This window comes from Odocoileus virginianus, chromosome 7 (genome assembly GCF_023699985.2).
Source record: "Odocoileus virginianus isolate 20LAN1187 ecotype Illinois chromosome 7, Ovbor_1.2, whole genome shotgun sequence".
NCBI lineage: Eukaryota > Metazoa > Chordata > Mammalia > Artiodactyla > Cervidae > Odocoileus > Odocoileus virginianus.
Genome location: NC_069680.1, coordinates 8,816,427 through 8,836,504, shown reverse-complemented (window position 1 = coordinate 8,836,504; position 20,078 = coordinate 8,816,427). Strand labels below are relative to the sequence as shown.

The following is a 20,078-nucleotide window of genomic DNA, read 5'->3' as shown; positions in this document are numbered from 1 at the left end:
GTATAACTCAAGAAAAGTTATACCAAGAATAATACATAATTTAAAAATGCATTCACAGAGCAAAAGAAAACCATCTTTGTTTTATCCTACATCTTCAAGTGAGTTCAGAAAATACAATTCCAGGATAGTCACTTATATCCAAAATATGGGAAACTATTGACCAAAACTTCTGGTTTCTTGGGTTTCTGGGATCCATGGAAATTTATCACCTATTTTGAATACTAAAACCTTAAACCATCTAAGTATAGCCCTTATTCTAGGTTTTGGTTCACTCCTTATTACCTAATGTGCAGGAGAGCCACCCATTCCGCCTTCCAAATTCCTCACTCAGTGTGGGAAAGAGATTTGTTGCTAGTTTGATGCATCAATCAGAATAAAAAAAGTTTCATTGAGGGATATATGACTTACTTCATTCTGTATAACAGACTCTAGATCCATCCACATATCTACAAATGACCCAATCTCATTCTCTTTATGGCTGAGTAATATTCCACTGTATATATGTACCACATCTTCTTTATCCATTCATCTGCTGATGGATATTTAGGTTGCTTCTGTGTCCTGGCTGTTATAAATACTGCTGTAGTGAACACGGATGCCTGTGTTCTGTGGTGACCTAGATGGGTGGGCAGGAGGGCCAAGAGGGAGGGAATAGATATAGATATAGGCATACATAGCTGATTTATTCTGTTGTACAACATTGTAAAGCAGCTATACTCCAATTTTTTAAAAAATTTAAAAATAAAAAGGGTAAAAAAAAATAAATAAAAAGGGTATATATCTTGTTGGTTTCCTCTCTTCTTTTCATTTCTCTTGCTGAAATCTTTCAGATCTGAGGTGGAGACCCACCTCTATCACTTACTGGGAGCTGTGTCAGACTCAAAGGCCTTGGGATTATAGGACTTCTGCTCAAAAGCCCTGGCCACAAATATTTTGGATAGGAAACTTGGATCCTGATTCAAATGGGCCATCTAATGAAAGCTACCCATGGAGTCACAGAAAATGAATAGGTAGATTAAATTAAACTATTGTTCTCAATTCTTCTTACCCTCCCTAGATTAGAATTATATATCCACACCTTTTGTCATGTAATTCAGTAATACCTTGCACCAGTGTCTATTTCCCTAGCCCCTTAATATTGAACATGGCCGTATGGTTTTCTTTAATTAATAAAAGGTCAGTGACAGTAATAGACGGGCCATTTTGAGCCAAGGCCCTAGAGGATAGAGTATGCAGCTGGTCTCACTTGAATTCTGTGATCTACCATGAAAATAACATACCCCGGGGGGCTGCTGGTCTCAGAATGATAAGCAGACTTGAACCAACGGAAGGGTGCATTCAGGAGAGCCTGGTCAACCCCAAGTGAGCTCAGCCAAATCACAGCCAACCCGAAGACTCATGAGCAAAACATCAATATCTGTTCTTATATACTTGTCAGATTATTTTACCCATGGAGAATTATTGCAGCAATAGTTAAATGATACAAAAGATCAAGATAACTACCCAAAGAGAGAACTCTCAGCCAGGTATATAGCTTTGATGTACAAAAATACATTTATTTTCAACAATTTCAAAACCACTGTCTTTTTTTTACAGTAGAAATATTCAAATGGAACAATAAAACCAAGAACAGTATATGTACATATACTGTATATATAGATATGACTCATGCATTTGTATTCCAGTGTTTAGTACAAGTATTGCAATTGTCTGCCCCATTTAACCCTTGAAATGAAAAAGCAGGATCTTTAGAAATAGTCCTAATTCTATGCTGTAGCCAGTCCAGTTTCTCGAGGTCACATTCTCTCAGTGTCTCACAGAGAAGGTTGTGAACAATACCCCACAAAAATGGACAGGTACAAAATTTAGCCTCTCCTCCCATACATATATACAGTATACCTTTTCTTTAAAACAAGTGTGCTCAGGCTGAATCCAAAATAAAACAGTGCTACAGCATGGCTTCAAGCAACCCTCCTAAAAAGAACTGACGTGTGAAATGTGTGAAGGGGCTGGGGTGCGGGAGAAGAGAACACTAACTTTGAAAGTTACTCGCCCCAGATGCAAGAACTATCTTAAGAGAACCGAAGGCAGACATTTGACTTTAAGGAAGTTGTGTATATCTGACAAGCAAGCAGCACAGCTTTGCTAAAATCAACTTTGACTAAGATCATTAAAGGCTAGACCCCTATTTGGCCTGCAGGGTTTGCATGGTCACATGAGTCCACTAGTGCTGGCTCCCTTCCCACCTCTAACTTCTCCCAGGCTGAGGCACTCACTGGGCTTAACCTAGTGCCCAAGAGACTTTTCTGAGTTAAGAATAGCCAGAGAATTCCCTCTAAGCATTATACAATTCCGTGGAATCCAACCAGAAAACAGAATGCCATTTTTTTTTAGATCCATTGCCTGGCTTCTTTAGAGAAAACCTCAGATGGATAACTATCCTCAACCTCATTCTTCTGGAGGGGAAGCCTTGTTTGCCCATCTGGGTTTCAGTTTGAAGTATCTAGTGGACTTCATCTTGCGACTTCTTCCACATCACGGATGGGACCAAAAACTCATATGTTCTGTGACGTCACTCTTGTTCCCCCCTTACCAGTTGTTTGTTTCAAAGAAGTACTCCCCCTCCCCACTTTATATACAGAAATAGAAACCAGTGATGGCAGGGACACAGAGATGCAAGAGTTAAGTGCGACAGACAACTGGGGAGCATCCAGAACCCAACGCATCAAGCAGGCCTGGGGGTGGGTCAGCTCCGGAAGGTGAGTGCATAAGCCAACAGACGCATCTTTCTTTTTTCAGTTTTCTTTTTTACTAAACATTAAATTATTTCTTAGGAAATAAAAAGCTATTTACATTGTAGTTATATACAATAAGCCATCTGCAGCCTTGCAATGGACGTGCATGAGGCAGGGTCTCTTCTGACAGGTGTGCACTTTCTGCAGCCACACTCACTCCCCACCAACCTATCTCCTGCAGATCTAACTGGGAAATGGTTTATGTTTTAGGTGGGTGTGCTGGGAGGGAGGAGGTGGATACTGGTGGTTTGATGTTGTACGGGGCAGGGGGAGGATGGGAGGTTAGTGGAAAACCAACCCAACTTAAAAAATAAAAAGACAGATCACAAGGGAAACAAGATTTCTTGCACTATAAATGGCAGAATGAAGTAAGAAAGCCATGGGAAGACGCATCCTTTGCCCTTAGCACAAAAACAGCCATTTATTCTTCGTGGCTAATAATCAGCTAAGTATGCTTTGCCTCCCAAAGCTAAGCATCTGCCTGCTATTCATGGGGCCCTTGGTAAACAACAGGTAAAAAAGACACTTTCATTTTTCCATAATAAGAGTAATAGGAATCATCAAAAATAAAAAGTCAGAAAGATGGCTGACCACGTGGCTTGTTGGTATTAAACGCTAGTGCAGTTGGGGATCTCCTTTGTGCTTTCACTGTTTGCAATGGTGGCGATGCCTCCTGCAGGGGAGAGAAGACAAAAGAAGGTAAGGATGTGCATGGCACAGGAGGATGGATCTTTGCTTTATTTATTGCTAAATACCAAGCCACCCTGATGTGTGTTTATCAAACAGGGCAGCTGGGTAGTCTATCCTATCAGTTCACTGCCTTATTTAGTCTATGTTTAATGTGTGCCCTCCACCACACCAGCACATGAGGTAGCATCTATATCTTGCATCATTACTGATCACAATAGTACTAGCCAACAGGAATTGAACACTTATTATGTGGCAGGCACTGTGCTAATGACATATGCCACTTTATGAACACAACAATCTTACAAGGCAGGTAATGTTATTCCCATTTCACAGATGAGAAATATGAGGCACAGAAAGATCACAGAGCTAGCAGATTGACAGAGCAAGTAAATGAATCCAGAGTTCTCTGATGGCAGAGTCCCTATTTGTGTGATTATTAGGATGCATAATGTTTTTGCCTTAAAGAAAAAAAAGAAAGTCCAATAGTAATGGATAGTTGGCCTCAGCCCTTTCCCACTCAGACTCCAGCACTTTGGATCTTGGTCGACTTTTAAGAGATAAAGTTCTGCCAATTTCATGTGGTCAGAGGAGGCAGACACTTTAAAACCTGATTATGTCAGGTTTTATGTCACGGAAGCAACTGTTTGTTTTCCCTACCCTCCAGATTAGCTCTACCTGAAAGACAGGCCACATGGGCTGGCTGACTCAGTGTCCGGAGGACAGAGGAATCAGGAGTTTGGGGATTCCAGCACACATACCTATGACCCGGGTGTCCAGCTCTTTGTCCAGCAGTTCTTCGGGCTCGGTGAAGTCACTGAGTGTGATTTTGGGGGCGTTTTCACTTTGGCTCACTGACCCAATCATCTCCTGCTCCTTGTCGTGTTGGACTTGAGCATATATGTTAATCCAGGGTATTTTCCTACATGGGGGCAGGAGCAAAATCAGATTACAATCACAGGGCACGCCACACTGAGGCAGTTGGAAATCCTGGGTGATAATGGGGAGGAGGAAGCTAAACAGGATCAAAGTCAGGGAAAGGGGCTGGCCACCCAGATACTGTCGTCACAAGGTCAACAAACACAAGGAGCGGCCCAGATGCCCAGGGGAGTTGTAAACCACAGAAACCCCCAAGGAATTCACCTTTTTCTGGGGCAAAACCAGCAAGTGTGAAGAGAAGGGCAATACTACTGACCAGCTGTGCATTAAAACCCTTAAAACATTTACCAGTTTTTACATTTATAAAGGAGCTGAACTTTGAGACTATGAGGTGGCATCATAGTGAAAAGACAGCTTTTTCTAAGTTTACATCAGTTTAATTAACTCACATCGGTTTCCTTTATAAATAGGAGAGGAGATAAAAGACTTATAACTACTGCTACCATTTTCAGAACACCATCCATGGACCAAGTATCTTAAATAGTTCCATAGTCAGTTTCCTCATCTGTTCAACAGGAATAACAATAGCCTTCTCTTAGGATTGTGGAGAGGACTCAGGTAAGGCTTGCTGTTCTCGGTTCAGTCACTAAGCTGTGTCCAACTCTTTGCACCCCTATGGACTGCAGCACGCCAGGGTTCCCTGTCCTTCTCTATCTCCCAGAGTTTGCTCAAACTCATGTCCATTGAGTCAGTGATGCTATATAAGGCAACGATTAAGAGAAGTAACTTCCTTCAGAGACACCAAAGTAGTAGGTTTGTAAACAAGGCAGACAGGCTAGAGGTTGAAGAAGCAGGCAGGTTAAGACTGAAATCTTACAACAGTACTCATCTCCTGACTCATCTCTGCTATTTCCTGACCCACTGTGCACCAGCTTCTATAGCCTCCTTTGATTTCTTCTAACTCCACACTCCTTAAACTTCCATGTGCTTGTACCTCACCAGGTTCCTATTAAAATGCATTTGTTGCTCTAGAGGTCTGAACAGGATGGGCTGAAATTCTACATTTCTGCCTAGTTCCCAGCTGGTGCTGATGCTACTAGTCTGAAACCCAGTCTTCGAGTTTCAAGATCCTAATACATCAGGCTCGTCCCCACCTTGGGGACCTTGAATAAACTATTCCCTCCGTAATACACCTTCTACTCTTTTTGCGATAGTGTCTTTCTTGCCCTTCAGAATTTGGCTTATAGGCCACTCCAAGAGGCCTCTCCTGACCATGCAAACTCTCCCACCATAAATGTGTAATAACAGGATAGTGTCTATGAAAGAAATGAACAGGGTGTTGGTTTAGGGTGATGGAATAGGCCACGTATGCGGACTTGTTTTCTGTCTTTCTCGCCCACTAAAGCCCCATGTCTGCAAGGTCAACATTTTCCATTTTCAATGCTATACACTTAACATAGTGGTTGGTATGTAGTTTATATTCAGTAAGTATTTGTTAATAAATAGATAAATGACCTCAAAGCCAATGCTCTATTTTCATTTATTATGTCCTCAATCAAAAAGACCACACTTTTATCTTAGAATTTTACAGGTAGAAGAGCCCTCTCTTACCTCATTAAATGGTGGGGAAATTGGCCTGAAGTTCAGACATTTCATGAAGTTGACTACTAGTATAGATGTTATTAAAACTCAAGACATATGACACCCATTCCAATCCAGAACATTCTGTGAAAGTGTGAAGCAGAATCACTCTGTTGCCCTAGTACCAACCAGTTGTATTTTTAAGCATCTACATTCCCTTCCCTGCTTCAACCCTACAACGAGGTAGAACGTGGGGCATTTAATAAGGTCTTCTGTAGCTAATTTGGAAAGACCTCAAAATATGTTTGAAACATGGACAGTTTCTACCTTTCAAGGACATCCAATTTTCATGTTTTTAATGGCTGCTTTCCATACATTAAGGGAGATGTCCCTTGACTCCTACTGGTCTAAACTAGCTTAATATAATTTACAAGAACCTTAAATGAATAGATTATGTGTGAGGCAGCAAACCACAGGCTCTTTAAATGTGAGTAATTAAAATTTCATGCTAGCCCTTACTTTCTTCTTATCTAAATAGAAAGGCAGCCTAATGACTTCATTTCTTCTAATCATAAAAGTACATATTACTCATGAATGTTGGGATCAACTGTAATATTTATTAGGTGCCAGGGGCAGTCAAACCAGTCCTGATCACACAAGTCTGGGTGCTTCAGAGCTTCAGCCAGAGATCACTGTCTCCCCCTTCCTGCTTTTTAATGATCGATACCTGTAAGAATTTGGATATACTTGCCCTTATAAAGATTGCTCACTTTATTTGCATCTCTGAAAATGCACTTTTTCCCAATATTTTTAATAGATGGTTGGAAGAGAATGAGTTTTATGTCACAATTGGCAGCATTTTTTTTTTTTCAAATTGCTATTCATTTTTTAACACATTCACATGTAAGACTTTTGAGACTATAAGTCAAGACTAAATCCCACTTTGCAGAAAAGAAAGGTGGGAAATGAAGTTTAGAGGCACATCCTGGGCTATACATTCATTTAAGTTTTAATAAGAGGCTCTTAATAAGAGGAGTAAGATGGATCAATCCAAGTCATCTATATAAATTTCAGCTTTTACTTGTTTGTTCCAACTATGATTAAGTGTTAGAAGCTTGTGAGAATAATTTAGAAGAAGCAAAGTAGACTTCACACTATCAAGAAAGCCTTACTGGAGAAAAAAGACTAGAAAATACAACAACTCAAAAGTTTTCTTAGACAATAAGAAAAAAAACCAAATCTACAGTCTAGAAAGAAGGTGTTATTAGGCAGAACTTTCAGAAAAGAAAAGCCATCACAAAATGATTTTTTATTATATTGCCTAAGATATCAGAAAATAGCAGTCACTATCCAAGAATACGATCAAATATAGGCCCTTAACAGAGGAAGGAGAAAAGAGTTACTATGATCTCCAAGATTCCTTTAAATAATTCTATTCCCCTTCTATTAAGTGACTACTTGGGATGCTGAGATTATAGACAATGCCTGGCACAGAGCAGGCACTCAATAAATGTTTGCTGAATGAATTACTGGCCTAATGAGTTAATGTCGGAGATGGCAGAGAGAAAGTTTGGGGTCTGAAAACAGAGCCTCGTGAGTGATCTGGAAACAGAAAAAGAATGACATTTCCCCTAGCCTATGCTTTCCAAGTGTTTGCTAGTCAGCTGTAGCTATTTAAGTTTAAATTAATTAAAGTTAAATAATATAGAAAATTCAGTTTTTTCACCATACTGGTGGCTACTGTATTGGGCAGCAGAGATTATGAAGAATTTTCATCTTTGCAGAAAGTTCTATTGGACAGAAATGAAAAAAGCAAAGGAGACTCTGGGAACCATGGATAAGAACCCGACCTTACTTGCCGGCAGGCCAGGTAACCTCCATATAGCCATCACTGGAGCTCCAGGTGGGTAGTGAGAGGGACAAGAGAACAAAGAAATGAAGGGAGATCCAGGGAGACCAACAGGACCTCAGCCACGGGCTTGGGCACTGAGAAAGGCTTCCAGAAGAAGTGACTGGAAAAGAAACATTAACTGATGATTGATTACTCTTAACTGACTCAAATTGTTTATCCAGTTTAACTAATATTTGTTTCCTGTATCCTAATTCACTGTCAGGGACACAGAAAGGGTTGGCTGGTATTTAAGAAAGGGTTGGCTGGTATTTAATTATTATACAGAGGTAGAATAATTCAGAGATGCCATTACCTGGCATAGATTCAAGTATTAAAGTCTGCACATTAAGAGGTAGCTACATTAATAAGTTGACTGTCTAGGGAGTTTAGCAATGTTTACAAGAGAAGAGAAAATTTTCTTAAGTCACAGGATACCTCTGGCCTTAATTTAGAGACACCTGACACAAATACCTCTTTGCAAGACTTCTACTGACCCCTGTCCTCAGCAAACATGGAGTTCTAGGAGCAAGAAGGTGATGGATTTGGTTTAGCTGATCTTCAAGCCTCAGCAACCACCAGGCGTCCCCAAAACCAAACCCTTGAATGAATGGAAATGTGCTTTGCATGTAACTAAACCCACTCCATAAGTGGGTATTGCTCTGAACAGGCCATTTCTATTAATATATTGAATCTTTGCTAATTGGATAGGAAGGATTGTCCCAAGAATTCTTCAAAGGGAACATGGAAGGTGAGTTGACACATCATGATCCAAGAGGACATGAACTCAAGTGTTGGTAGATATACTGAGAAGGAAGGTAACCCCCATTTGTCCTTCTAGTGGAGAGTGTTGAAGGATTCTTGCTCTTTGGCTAGTGCTTAGACGTACACTGAGTAAAAATTTTTTTTTTTTTTTAAGCCTGAGAAATCCACTAGCAGGGAGCTGACAGGGGCTGGGGAAGGGGAGGTAGAGGGAAGCATGTTTACCACGGATCTCTTCCAAAATCGAAAAGCATTATCTTTGGAGTTTAGAAAAATGCCAAAGTTATACTTTAAAATTCAACTGACAATAAATGATACTTTTACTTTACACGGACTTCCTGTGAAGCACTTTTCTGTGCCACTGATACATATGGGCCTGCTATGTGCCCGTTTGTGACATAGGGGGTGCCTTCCGGAGGCATGCTGTTATTTGTAATAGCTTAGCTTTCATGATTTTTTTTTATTATGTACGAGATATACATGGACATGGGTTTGGGTAGACTCCAGGAGTTGGTGATGGACAGGGAGGCCTGGTGTGCTGCGAATCATGGGGTCGCAAAGAGTCAGACACGAGTGAGCGACTGAACTGAACTGAACTGAACTGAGATATAGATATTTTTACCTTGAAAACATGTAGCAAACCTATAAAGTATAATTGCTTTTCCATTTTACACATGAGGAAATGAAGGCTTAGTTAGGCAGATTCAATTGCCTAAGGCTGCAAGTGCTAAAAGTTAAAAATGCGTCTGTTTGATTTTTGAGTTCACGCTCTTAACCAATATAGGCTTGGTAGATGTGTTACATTATGTAAATAATGGTACAGAATTATTGATTTCAATTTCATGTTTTTAATGAGTATCCTATTATATCACCCCTCCTCTGGTCTTCAAAAATAAATTTTGAATACATGTGGGGTTTGGTTTTCCTGATCAATTTACCTTTAGAAACAGGAAAAATAGAAAGGAGGATTAAAAACTGTATCCTTCTGCATGTAAATTTATACAGAGACACTGGATGACCACTATACAAGTACGTATGTGTATGTGTGTAACCAGATTTCAACTGTATTTTCTCTACTTAACATCTGAAGTGGTGCAGTGGTAAACAGTCCACCTACCAATGCAGGAAACGCAAGAAACATGGGTTCGATCCCCGGACCAGGAAGATGCCCAGGAGTATGGACGGAGGTTTGTAACCTTGTACAGAAGACAGGCAGCAAGACCATCTCCAAGAAAAAGAAATGCAAAAAAGCAAAATGGCTGTCTGAGGAGGCCTGACAAATAGCTGTGAAAAGAAGAGAAGCAAAAAGCAAAGGAGAAAAGGAAAGATATACCCATTGAATGCAGAGTTCCAAAGAATAGCAAGGAGAGATAAGAAAGCCTTCCTCAGTGATCAGTGTGAATAGAGAAAAACAGAATGAGAAAGACTAGAAACTATAAAACTCCTAGAGGAGAACATAGGCAAAACACTCTATGACATAAATCACAGCAGGATCCTCTATGACCCACATCCCAGAATTTTAGAAATAAAAGCAAAAATAAACAAATGGGACCTAATGAAACTTAAAAGCTTTTGCACAACAAAGGAAACTATAAGCAAGGTGAAAAGACAGCCCTCAGATTGGGAGAAAATAATAGCAAACGAAGCAACAGACAAAGGATTAATCTCAAAAATATACAAGCAACTCCTCCAGCTCAACTCCAGAAAAATAAATGACCCAATCAAAAAATGGGCCAAAGAACTCAACAGACATTTCTCCAAGGAAGACATACAGATGGCTAACAAACACATGAAAAGATGCTCAAACATCACTCATTAATCAGAGAAATGCAAATTCAAAACGACATTATCTTGGGTTAGAAAAATGCCAGTAGGTATACTTCAATATCCAAACTGACTAAAGTCAATAAATTCTGTGAAGCAGTTTCTGTGCAGAAAAGGGCCTGCTTTCCCTTTTTGGTGGGATGCCTTCGTACATGCTTATTTGTAATAGCAGCTTCGAGATTTTTTAAAACGAGATATACATGAACTGGCGTTTGGGTAACCCAAGATTTGGGATGACAACCAGGCGGAAACATGGATCGAAAGAGTAACACATGAGCGAATGTTAACTGAACTGACTGAATATAATATTTTTACCGAAACATGAAGCAACCAGATAAGCCCATACACAGAGGAATGAGAAGCTGTGTTACAACACACATGGCATATAGCTGCATTAAAAGAAAATGTCTTTTGAGAGTTCAGTTTCATATTGGATGGATAAATGGACCATTATAAGATAAGAAACAGAATATGATTAATTCCATTTACAGTATATAAAACACCTTTCTCAAATGAATTTTGAATACGATTGGTTTTACGATAAACCCTTAGAAAACAGAAAAATAGAACGAGATTATAAAACATGTATCCTGTGTAAATCTTGAAAGAGTCACTGGATGTATTACAAGTATGTATAGCATGTGAAAACATGTATATTTATACTCAGGGTCGAAACAGTCACCACCAATGCAGGGCTGCATGAGAAAAGGGTGATCCCTGGACACGGAAGACCCAGAGGTATGGACGAGGTTGTACTTGGAAAGGCAGGCAGCAAGGACCGGAAGGGAAAAAATGCAAAAACAATGGCTTTGAGAGCCTTGACAATATGGACAAAAATACGTAAAGAGGTAAAAGAAATATACCCATCAATAATTAAAAATAAATGGAAAATAAAAAGAATATTAAAAAAAAAAAAAGAAAGACTAGAGATCTCTTCAAGAAAACTAGAGATACCAAGGGAACATTTCATGCAAAGATGGGCACAATAAAGGACAGAAATGGTATGGACCTAACAGAAGAATAAGATATTAAGAAGAGGTGGCAAGAATACACAGAAAAACTGTACAAAAAAAGATCTTCATGACCCAGATAACCATGATGGTGTGATCACTCACCTAGAGCCAGACATCCTGGAATGCGAAGTCAACTGGGCCTTAGAAAGCATCACTACGAACAAAGCTAGTGGAGATGATGGAATTGCAGTTGAGCTATTTCAAATCCTGAAAGATGATGCTGTGAAAGTGCTGCACTCAATATGCCAGCAAATTTGGAAAACTCAGCAGTGGCCACAGGACTGGAAAAGGTCAATTTTCACTCTAATCCCTAAGAAAGGCAATGCCAAAGAATGTTCAAACTACACTACAATCGTACTCATCTCACATGCTAGTAAAGCAATGCTCAAAATTCTCCAAGCCAGGCTTCAATAATACATGAACTGTGAACGTCCAGATGTTCAACCTGGATTTAGAAAAAGCAGAGGAACCAGAGATCAAATTGCCAACATCTGCTGGATCATGGGAAAAGCAAGAGAGTTCCAGAGAAACATCTCTTTCTGCTTTATTGACTAAACTAAAGCCTTGACTGTGTGGATCACAATAAACTGTGGAAAATTCTGAAAGAGATGGGAATACCAGACCACCTGACCTGCCTCCTGAGAAATCTGTATGCAGGTCAGGAAGCAACAGTTAGAACTGGACATGGAACAACAGACTGGTTCCAAATCAGGAAAGGAATACATCAAGACTGTATATTGTCACTTTGCTTATTTAACTTATATTCAGAGTACATCAGGAGAAACGCTGGACTGGATGAAGCACAAGCTGGAATCAAGATTGCCAGGAGAAATATCAATAACCTGAGATATGCAGATGATACCACCCTTATGGCAGAAAGTGAAGAAGAACTAAAGAGCCTCTTGATGAAAGGGAAAGAGGAGAGTGAAAAAGTTGGCTTAAAGCTCAACATTCATAAAACTAAAATCATGGCATCCAGTTCCATCACTTCAGGGCAAACAGATGGGGGAACAGTTGAAACAGTGACAGACTGTTTTTGGGGGCTCCAAAATCACTGCAGATGGTGACTGAAGCCATGAAATTAAAAGACACTTGCTCCTTGGAAGAAATGTTATGACCAACCTAGACAGCATATTAAAAAGCAGAGACATTACTTTGCCAACAAAGGTCCATCTAGTCAAGGCTATTGTTTTTCTAGTAGTCATGTACAGATGTGAGAGTTGGACTATAGGGAAAGCTGAGCACCAAAAAATTGATGCTTTTGAACTGTGGTGTTGGAGAAGACTCTTGAGAGTCCCTTGGACTGCAAGGAGATCCAAACAGTCCATCCTAAAGGAGATCAGTCCTGGGTGTTCATTGGAAGGACTGATGTTGAAGCTGAAACTCCAATACTTTGGCCACCTGATGAGAAGAGCTGACTCATTTGAAAAGACCCTGATGCTGGGAAAGATTGAGGGTGGGAGGAGAAGGGGATGACAGAGGACGAGATGGTGGGATGGTATCACTGACTCAATGGACATGAGTTTGAGTAAATTCCAGGAGTTGGGGATGGACAGGGAGGCCTGTTGTGCTTCATTCCATGGGGTCGCAAAGAGTTGGACGCAACTGAGCGATTGAATGAACTGAACTGAGGAAATACAACCCACTCCCAATATTCTTGCCTGAAAAATTCCATGGATAGAGGAGTCTGGGGTAGCAAAGAGTCCCATATGGCTGAGCACACACACACACATTTCTCTACTTAGTCACCCTAAATGAGTGGTAAGCTGTAGAAAAAGATCTCCTAAATATTTGAGATCCTACTATAGAAACTTAAATGAGGTCTGAAAACCCCTCAAACTTCTCTTGACGAAAATAAACTGTCAATAGGCTACCCCTCATTTTCCTAGCGTTGTGTTAGTCACTCAGTCGTGTCCGACTGTTTGCGATCCCATGGACGATGCCTGCAAGTCTCTTCTGTCCATGGAATTCTCCAGGCAAGGATACTGAAGTGGGTTGCCATTCCCTTCTCCAAGGGATCTTTCCGACCCCGGGGTCAAATCTAGATCTCCCCCATTGCAGGCAGATTCTTTACCATCTAAGCCACTTCATTTTCCCAATTCAACATAATTATAAACTGGAGAGAGTTCATATTAAGTCTATTTACTCTCTGATCCTAAAACATTCCTGTTCTTTTGCAATGCCAAATACAGCTTCAGGGAAAGTTAATATCACATATTTGGGATGAGTTCAGCAATGTGAGTTACAGGAAGAATCAGCCCCCAAGAACCTAGCCCCATTGCCTAAAATTGAGTGGTGGCAGCACATACCTTTTAAACTTGTAGATCAGAAACACAGCCAGGCCGACAAACACTACTGACAAGAGCATAAGCATAGCTGAGCTGCTGTGCCCAGCACTGGAGTCCACCAGTGGCGCTAGGAGGAAAGAACAGACTTGCTCATTCTGAAGCGATCAGCTGGGGGAGTATCCATTGGAGACTGAAGCCAGCAGCTCTCCAACCTCATATACAGCCTCCGATTGCCCTGCATGCTATCTGGGCAGAGGAAGCTTGGCTTCAAGGATGATGGCATCCTGATCACAGCTTCTAAGGGAAAGTAAACTCCTTGCTCTGCCTGGGGAGACCTGCTGTTCGTGCTGTAAATTGTACTCAGCTAAGGGGAGCAGGAACAGGGTGTGAATGCTCCTTTTCTTAGACATCTCAGTGCTTGTCAGTGTGATCATAGGTGATAGAGTGTTTCCGTTTCTTCCTCTATTCTATTCTGGTAAAACATGGCTGGATGGGCACATGTAGAACCTCTACATCTAAAAAGCTTTCATTAATTAGAAACAGTTAGCAAATAGGCTTTTCCAGAGAGCCAAAGGTGGGTGTCCAATGGGACATGCCTTTTTAGAATTTCTTTCATAAATCAACCACCCAGAGCTAGTCCCTCTTTTCACTTAGATTTAAACAAGGGAGTTTTAAAGTTATTTGATCTGGTCTCCCAATCAAGATTCATTGAATCAGATAACTGTAGAAATTAAGGGAGACTGAGAACTACGTTATAGATAAGAAACTGTTATACATAAGAAACATAATAGTCAAGGCCCAAAGAAATTGTAGGTTTTCCTGAAGATCATCCAGGAATTCAATAGCAAAGCAACTTCTAAAGATGTTTTCTTGCCACCCTAACAGGAGGCTTCAAGAAAGATGTAATTAATCTTTCCTTGCCATCACTACACAAAGCCATTTATGAGTATTTATTGGAAAGAGTTTGGTAACTATCTCCTCCCTTTTATCTCCAGGAAATCAGATCACCATACCCGTCTTCTCACCCCATATGCCTTCAGGCACTTACCTAAGGTCAGCTGTGTGACATACACAATGACTTGAACCCCTGGCTTCAGCTCAAACTGGACCAGGTTTTGGTTTAGAGCATTAAACAGAGTCTCTACAATCTGGAGGAAAAAAAGAGCCAGAAGCTACATGAGAAGAAATGTCATGTGATGCTGCCCCCTCATGGAGAAAGAAACCGGGGTCAACAGGCAAAACATAACCTATTCAATGAGAGGACAGGATTTTGGAACATTTTTATCCATTTGATTCTCCCAGCCCCTCGAGCCCTGTGAAGCCAAGGACGAGTTGGTATTATTTGCTATTACTGGAGAGGAGAGTGAGACAGAGGTGTGTCCACAGTCACCTAGGGAATTTGAGTTGGAAACAGACTTAGATGCTTCATTCAACTCCCAGTTCAGTGTCTTTTCATCCAAGCCTGTATAACTTTCCATAGAGAGACGTGTTATGGGTCCCAATGAAAGAAAGTCAACCCACCTTTCGTTCTTTAAAGTGAACAAGCAACACAAACAGGATGGAGGCCCCTGCCAGGATTAAAGCAGGCATGTACACCACAGCCCACTCCTCCACTGTTTCCCTTTTAGAGACAATGGGAGGCAACCATCAGAGCAGAAGCTGCCTCCTTTTTATGGGATAATTTTTCCTCTTTACTTTTCCCCAGCAAGTCTCAGAACACATAACATCGATTTAATCACTGTGTAATTCCCACATGAAAGCTGAGGCAGGCTGAGGCTGTTGTCCCTAACTCTTATCTCGCTGTACGTGCCTTAATATCACAGCTGCTATTCATCACCGTAATTACCTATTTATCTAAATGGATGGATATTGTAGCTTCCAAATATAGTTCACACATGCCACTTGCTATTTCAGAATAAAGAGGTCTTGTAAAAGTGATGTATGCATTGAGAAGCTGAATTTATATCTGGCCGATTTCAATATGCAGCCCTGTAATGCAAGGATCCACTTCGTTTCCAGAGAAACTGACCATGATGGCATCTGCGCTGCCCTTGGTGGCCTGTGCCCAATGTGGGATGAGGTGACAGCTAGGTGAGTAGCAGAGGGACTTGTCTGTACATTGATTAATTCAAAAGGAAGCAAATGTGTTTGATTCATGCTGGGTTTTAGCAGCTTCTTTCTCACTTATTTCTATTTCTAACTCATCACAAGAAGGCATGGGAAGGTAAAGCAAAGCCCAGTCAAGTAAGACCCCAGCAAGAGCAGGGCGTAAGAGAGGGAGACGTGGGGACCACTGCTGCCTTCACTTCTAGGCTGGTATGCAGATCATAAGAGCTATATGCCATTTGATAAAGACAGTAAATCATGATCCCTTTGGGGAACGCTGCTTCCTTAGTCAAAGCAAGATGAGGCAATCCATCTCTCTCCAAAGACACACATTTAAAAGCAGTTCATTTTCTTCCAAGAGGCAGAACTTCTGTTGACCAGGATCTTTCAAGACAGGAAGCACATTTTTGAGAAATAAAGAAGGAAACTCAAATTCTTCTCTTCATCCCCCACCCCCATCTCTTTTCGCCAGGACAGCTCATTAGCTGGGAGAAATGAGCAAGTTGCAAGAATGGCAACTGTTGGAATGAATGATTTCAGGAGTGCTTTTCTTTCCTGTATGGCTAAATGAGCCAGTGTTTGTGCATTTGTGTTTATTCTGGGTAAAGCTGATTGTTCTCCAAAGCCCTGGTGCCAGACAATGAGTGACAGGTTGGTGGACAAATAGGAAAGGGTTCAATCTACCTTTTGGGCTAGAAATACTTTGTGTTCCCTTAGAGGGTGAGGTGCAGGAGAGTGTCTTAGTCAAGTTTTCTTTCACTTACTTGTTCCAGGTCCCCTTCATTGCCTTTCCTCCTCTCCGTCAAGTTCTTGGGGGGAAGGATGAAGAGCTCTGCAGAAGTGGGGAGGCCAGGGAACACAGCAACTAGGATCTGGTCTTCCGGGACACTGGTTACCTGCAAAGACGTTGTGACTGAAGAGTGGGGTCCTGAAGGATCCAGCCTTCCCCAAGTCAATAACAAGGATATTGACTATGCATTTCTAATACAGCATTTAAGGCACAGTTTCCAATATACATTCAGGCTTTCCTTTTCTTTCCCTAGAACTGCTAGGCAGAGAATTAGTTTCTCTACCTCCTCTGCTCTTACATACATCTTTCATGAAACTAAAATACTACTAAATACTAAATAAATACTACTAAATACTACTAAAACTAAAATACTACTATGAATGATCTGCAAAATATTGTTTGCTGGCAACATTGGCAAAAACTCCTCCCATATTTTCCATTTTTCTACACTAAGAAGACTAGAGCTTCTAGCTAAAACATGAACAGACTGGCTGCAAATGAAGAATAAGAAGTTATAAACAAACATGGGAAAAAGCAAATAAAAAGAAGAGCAAAGCTGTTCTTGTTTTCACTTACTAAAGCAGGATTTTTTATTAAGTTAAAATAGCTAATACTGGTGCAGCTTCAATTAAGAGGTTTCCTCAACTGTTGTTAGCAGCACTAAAAATTGATACACGTTGCCAATTTATTTTTCAAAAGGCTTACTGTAAAGTCATAAACATATTCAGACCCTGCATTCAGAAACTGTAACTTGGAGCGTTTGTCCTAAAGAAATGATCCAAAATATAGGAAAAGCCATTTGGAGGAAGAAACACTCATAACATTACTTATAATATCAAATAAATGGGAAATATTAAATAGTCAAAAAAGTTAAGTAAATAATGGTTATGCTACCATAAAGATGATAATTAGCATAGTGAGACAACATGGAAAAATGCTTAATGAGAGCTGTATTCTGACCTAGTTCTTTACATTTCCTTGGCTACAACTCTATAAAAATAAAAATGTATACACATGAAAAATAAAACAAGACATTAAAAGTTGAGTTAAGATGCTGAAATTTTAAATGAATTTTTCTATTCCTGAGGGTTTAGTAAAAGGATTATATTGCTTTTTGATAAAAACTAAATGTAAGCTCCCATCTGAAGGTAAAATCCTCAGGAAAATAAAACTCTGAATTCGTTCCTGTAAAGAGTAGTCCTATTCTTTCCTATGTGTCTCCTGAAAGTCTTTTATCCAGAACAAACCTTTTGTCAATTCAAATATGATATACACATATATAAATACAGTTTTGGATTTGGCAGAAATACTCATCTCCTAGAAGTCTCCCCTGACTATTTCACCTTCAATGACCTGTTCCATGTCAGCCTCTTGCTCCTAGCACTTCAGATTTCCATGAAAGGACTTTAGATCATGCCCACAGTAAGGTATATCTCTCTGCTACAGTCTTTTCTCTAATAGGTTCTTATTGTATGTCTGCCCAGATATTCGGGGGCGGGGATGGTCTCTATGGCCACCTCACTGTTCCAAATGATGCCTGACAGTGAGGAAAGAATAAATAGACACTGGCCTGAATATAAGTGGAGGGGCTGTCTCCCATTAGCTCAGCTCTGGTTTGTATTTGGAACTAGAGGCTGGTGTTAACTCTCAGGGATGTGATGAAGGAAAGAGAGCGTGCCAAACTGCAGAGAACTTGTGAGTGGCAGTCAGGAGCCTGGAAAGCCCCCCAAAGCAGGGAGACATCTCCAGGGAGCTCGAGGAAGTTTTGCCAGACGCCTCAGTTCCCTGCTGGGAGGCAAGATGGATTTATTCTAACTAGGCAGGGAAAGTAATTCTCAGAGAACAGACTGAGGTCAGATAATCACCCAATGGAGAAAATGGGATAAGCATAAGAGTGTGCTGGCAGGTGTGACCCTGTGTCCCAGGGAAGAGTGGTCGCAGGGTGCATCACTCAGGGAACATGGAAGGACCTAACTCCAATCATACAAATCCAGCACAACCCTAGATGTCTCATAGTCAAAGGCACACAAGATCAATTTCATTTTCATCCCTCTCTTCGAACAAGTTTTTATAAACAGATATGAGGTATAGTTCTTATAGACAGCTACTCACAGGAATGCTCTTATATTATTATCTTTTATCTCTTCTTCCTCTCTGGCAGCTTCTTTTCCATGTCCTTCCCAGGATCTTTCTCCTTTGCCTTGGAGGGCATCAGTATCCATCTCTGCCCTGCCCCGTCTTCTTCTCAGAGTGGCTGGGGGCAGACTTAAAGACCTGCATGGCCTCAGTTCCAGCATCACTACCTCCTATAGAAACCTCACTTGATCTCCAATTCATATCTTTAACTCTCTTGGTTATCTTTACCCTGTTGTTTCTCAGATACTCCAAACTCATAAAAGACCAAATCATCATTGTTCCCCAAGTATGTTTCTCCTACAGAGTTGCCATCTTGATCAATGGCAAGGAAAATCCTCTCCTTCCTACTCTTATAATCAGAAAGCTTCTCCTTCCCTCTCATTCACACTACATTTTATTAGTCACCAGTTCTATTGCTCAAAAGGTTAAGTTAGCCTTTGGATCTTTCCTTTTCAGGATTTTATTCTTACGTCTGGTTTAGACAAGTGCAGTAGTCTTTTAACAGGTCATCTCTTGTGAAATCATCCCCTCCCCTATTCACTTCCCACCTCTAGAGACCATCCTCTGTATTATCACAAGAATGGGTGTCTGAAATATAAAACCACTAATCCCATCACGATAAAACCTGAGACTGCAGCCACGTGGCAGAGCAGTTCTCCTGGGTTCCCTTACCCTTCTGCTCTCCACCCAGGCACCACTTCCCAATAAAATCTCTTGCTTTGTCAGCAAAATAAATAAATAAATAAAATATTTTTTTAACCTAAATAATAAAGAAAGAACACATTTCACACTTCCCAGAGTCTATATCAAACCCCTTTTAGCTGCTCAGACCTTTCACAAAATGATCGATCCATCCCAGCATAACGTCAGTCACACCTGCCCTTATAACTTATAGATTGGCAAAAATAAACTGTCATTTATCAAATATGCTGTACTTACCATAGACCATGGCTTTGCACATGCTTTCATTGTACCTGAGAGACATCATCCTCTCTCGGTTAACTACCGTTTATCCTTTAAAACAGAGTTCAAGTATTCCCTCCAAAGACTATTCTACTAGTTCACAAGTATTTACTGAATCACAAATATGTGTCAAACCTGAACTTTTCTGGATAGAGTGAACTGCACTTTTCTCCATGCTCCTTTGAAATGCTGGCCATGCCTCTCTCATAGAACTAGTTCCACACTAGACTTAAATTTGAATCGACCATGTTTTATTCATCATTATATTCTAGCACCTAGGTCTGAGCAAATGGATAACAAAACCATTTCAACTTGCTCTAAGGAAAATATGCTGTTGTTGTTCAGTTGCCAAGTCATGTCTGACTC

At 40.5% G+C, this 20,078-nt stretch overlaps 1 protein-coding gene across 1 annotated transcript in view; it reads right to left on the bottom strand.

The window, feature by feature from the left end:
• Nucleotides 1-1,529: 1,529 nt before the first annotated feature.
• Nucleotides 1,530-20,078, bottom strand: part of SORCS3 (sortilin related VPS10 domain containing receptor 3) — a 605,369-nt gene continuing 586,820 nt past the window's right edge. Inside the window, exons 23-27 of the mRNA XM_070470143.1 lie at nucleotides 16,588-16,719; nucleotides 14,766-14,865; nucleotides 13,739-13,844; nucleotides 4,244-4,404; nucleotides 1,530-3,468 (exon numbers count right to left, since the gene is read on the bottom strand). Of these exons, the coding sequence (XP_070326244.1) occupies nucleotides 3,404-3,468; nucleotides 4,244-4,404; nucleotides 13,739-13,844; nucleotides 14,766-14,865; nucleotides 16,588-16,719 (564 nt within the window). The 3' untranslated portion in view covers nucleotides 1,530-3,403. The remainder of the gene's footprint in view (nucleotides 3,469-4,243; nucleotides 4,405-13,738; nucleotides 13,845-14,765; nucleotides 14,866-16,587; nucleotides 16,720-20,078) is intronic.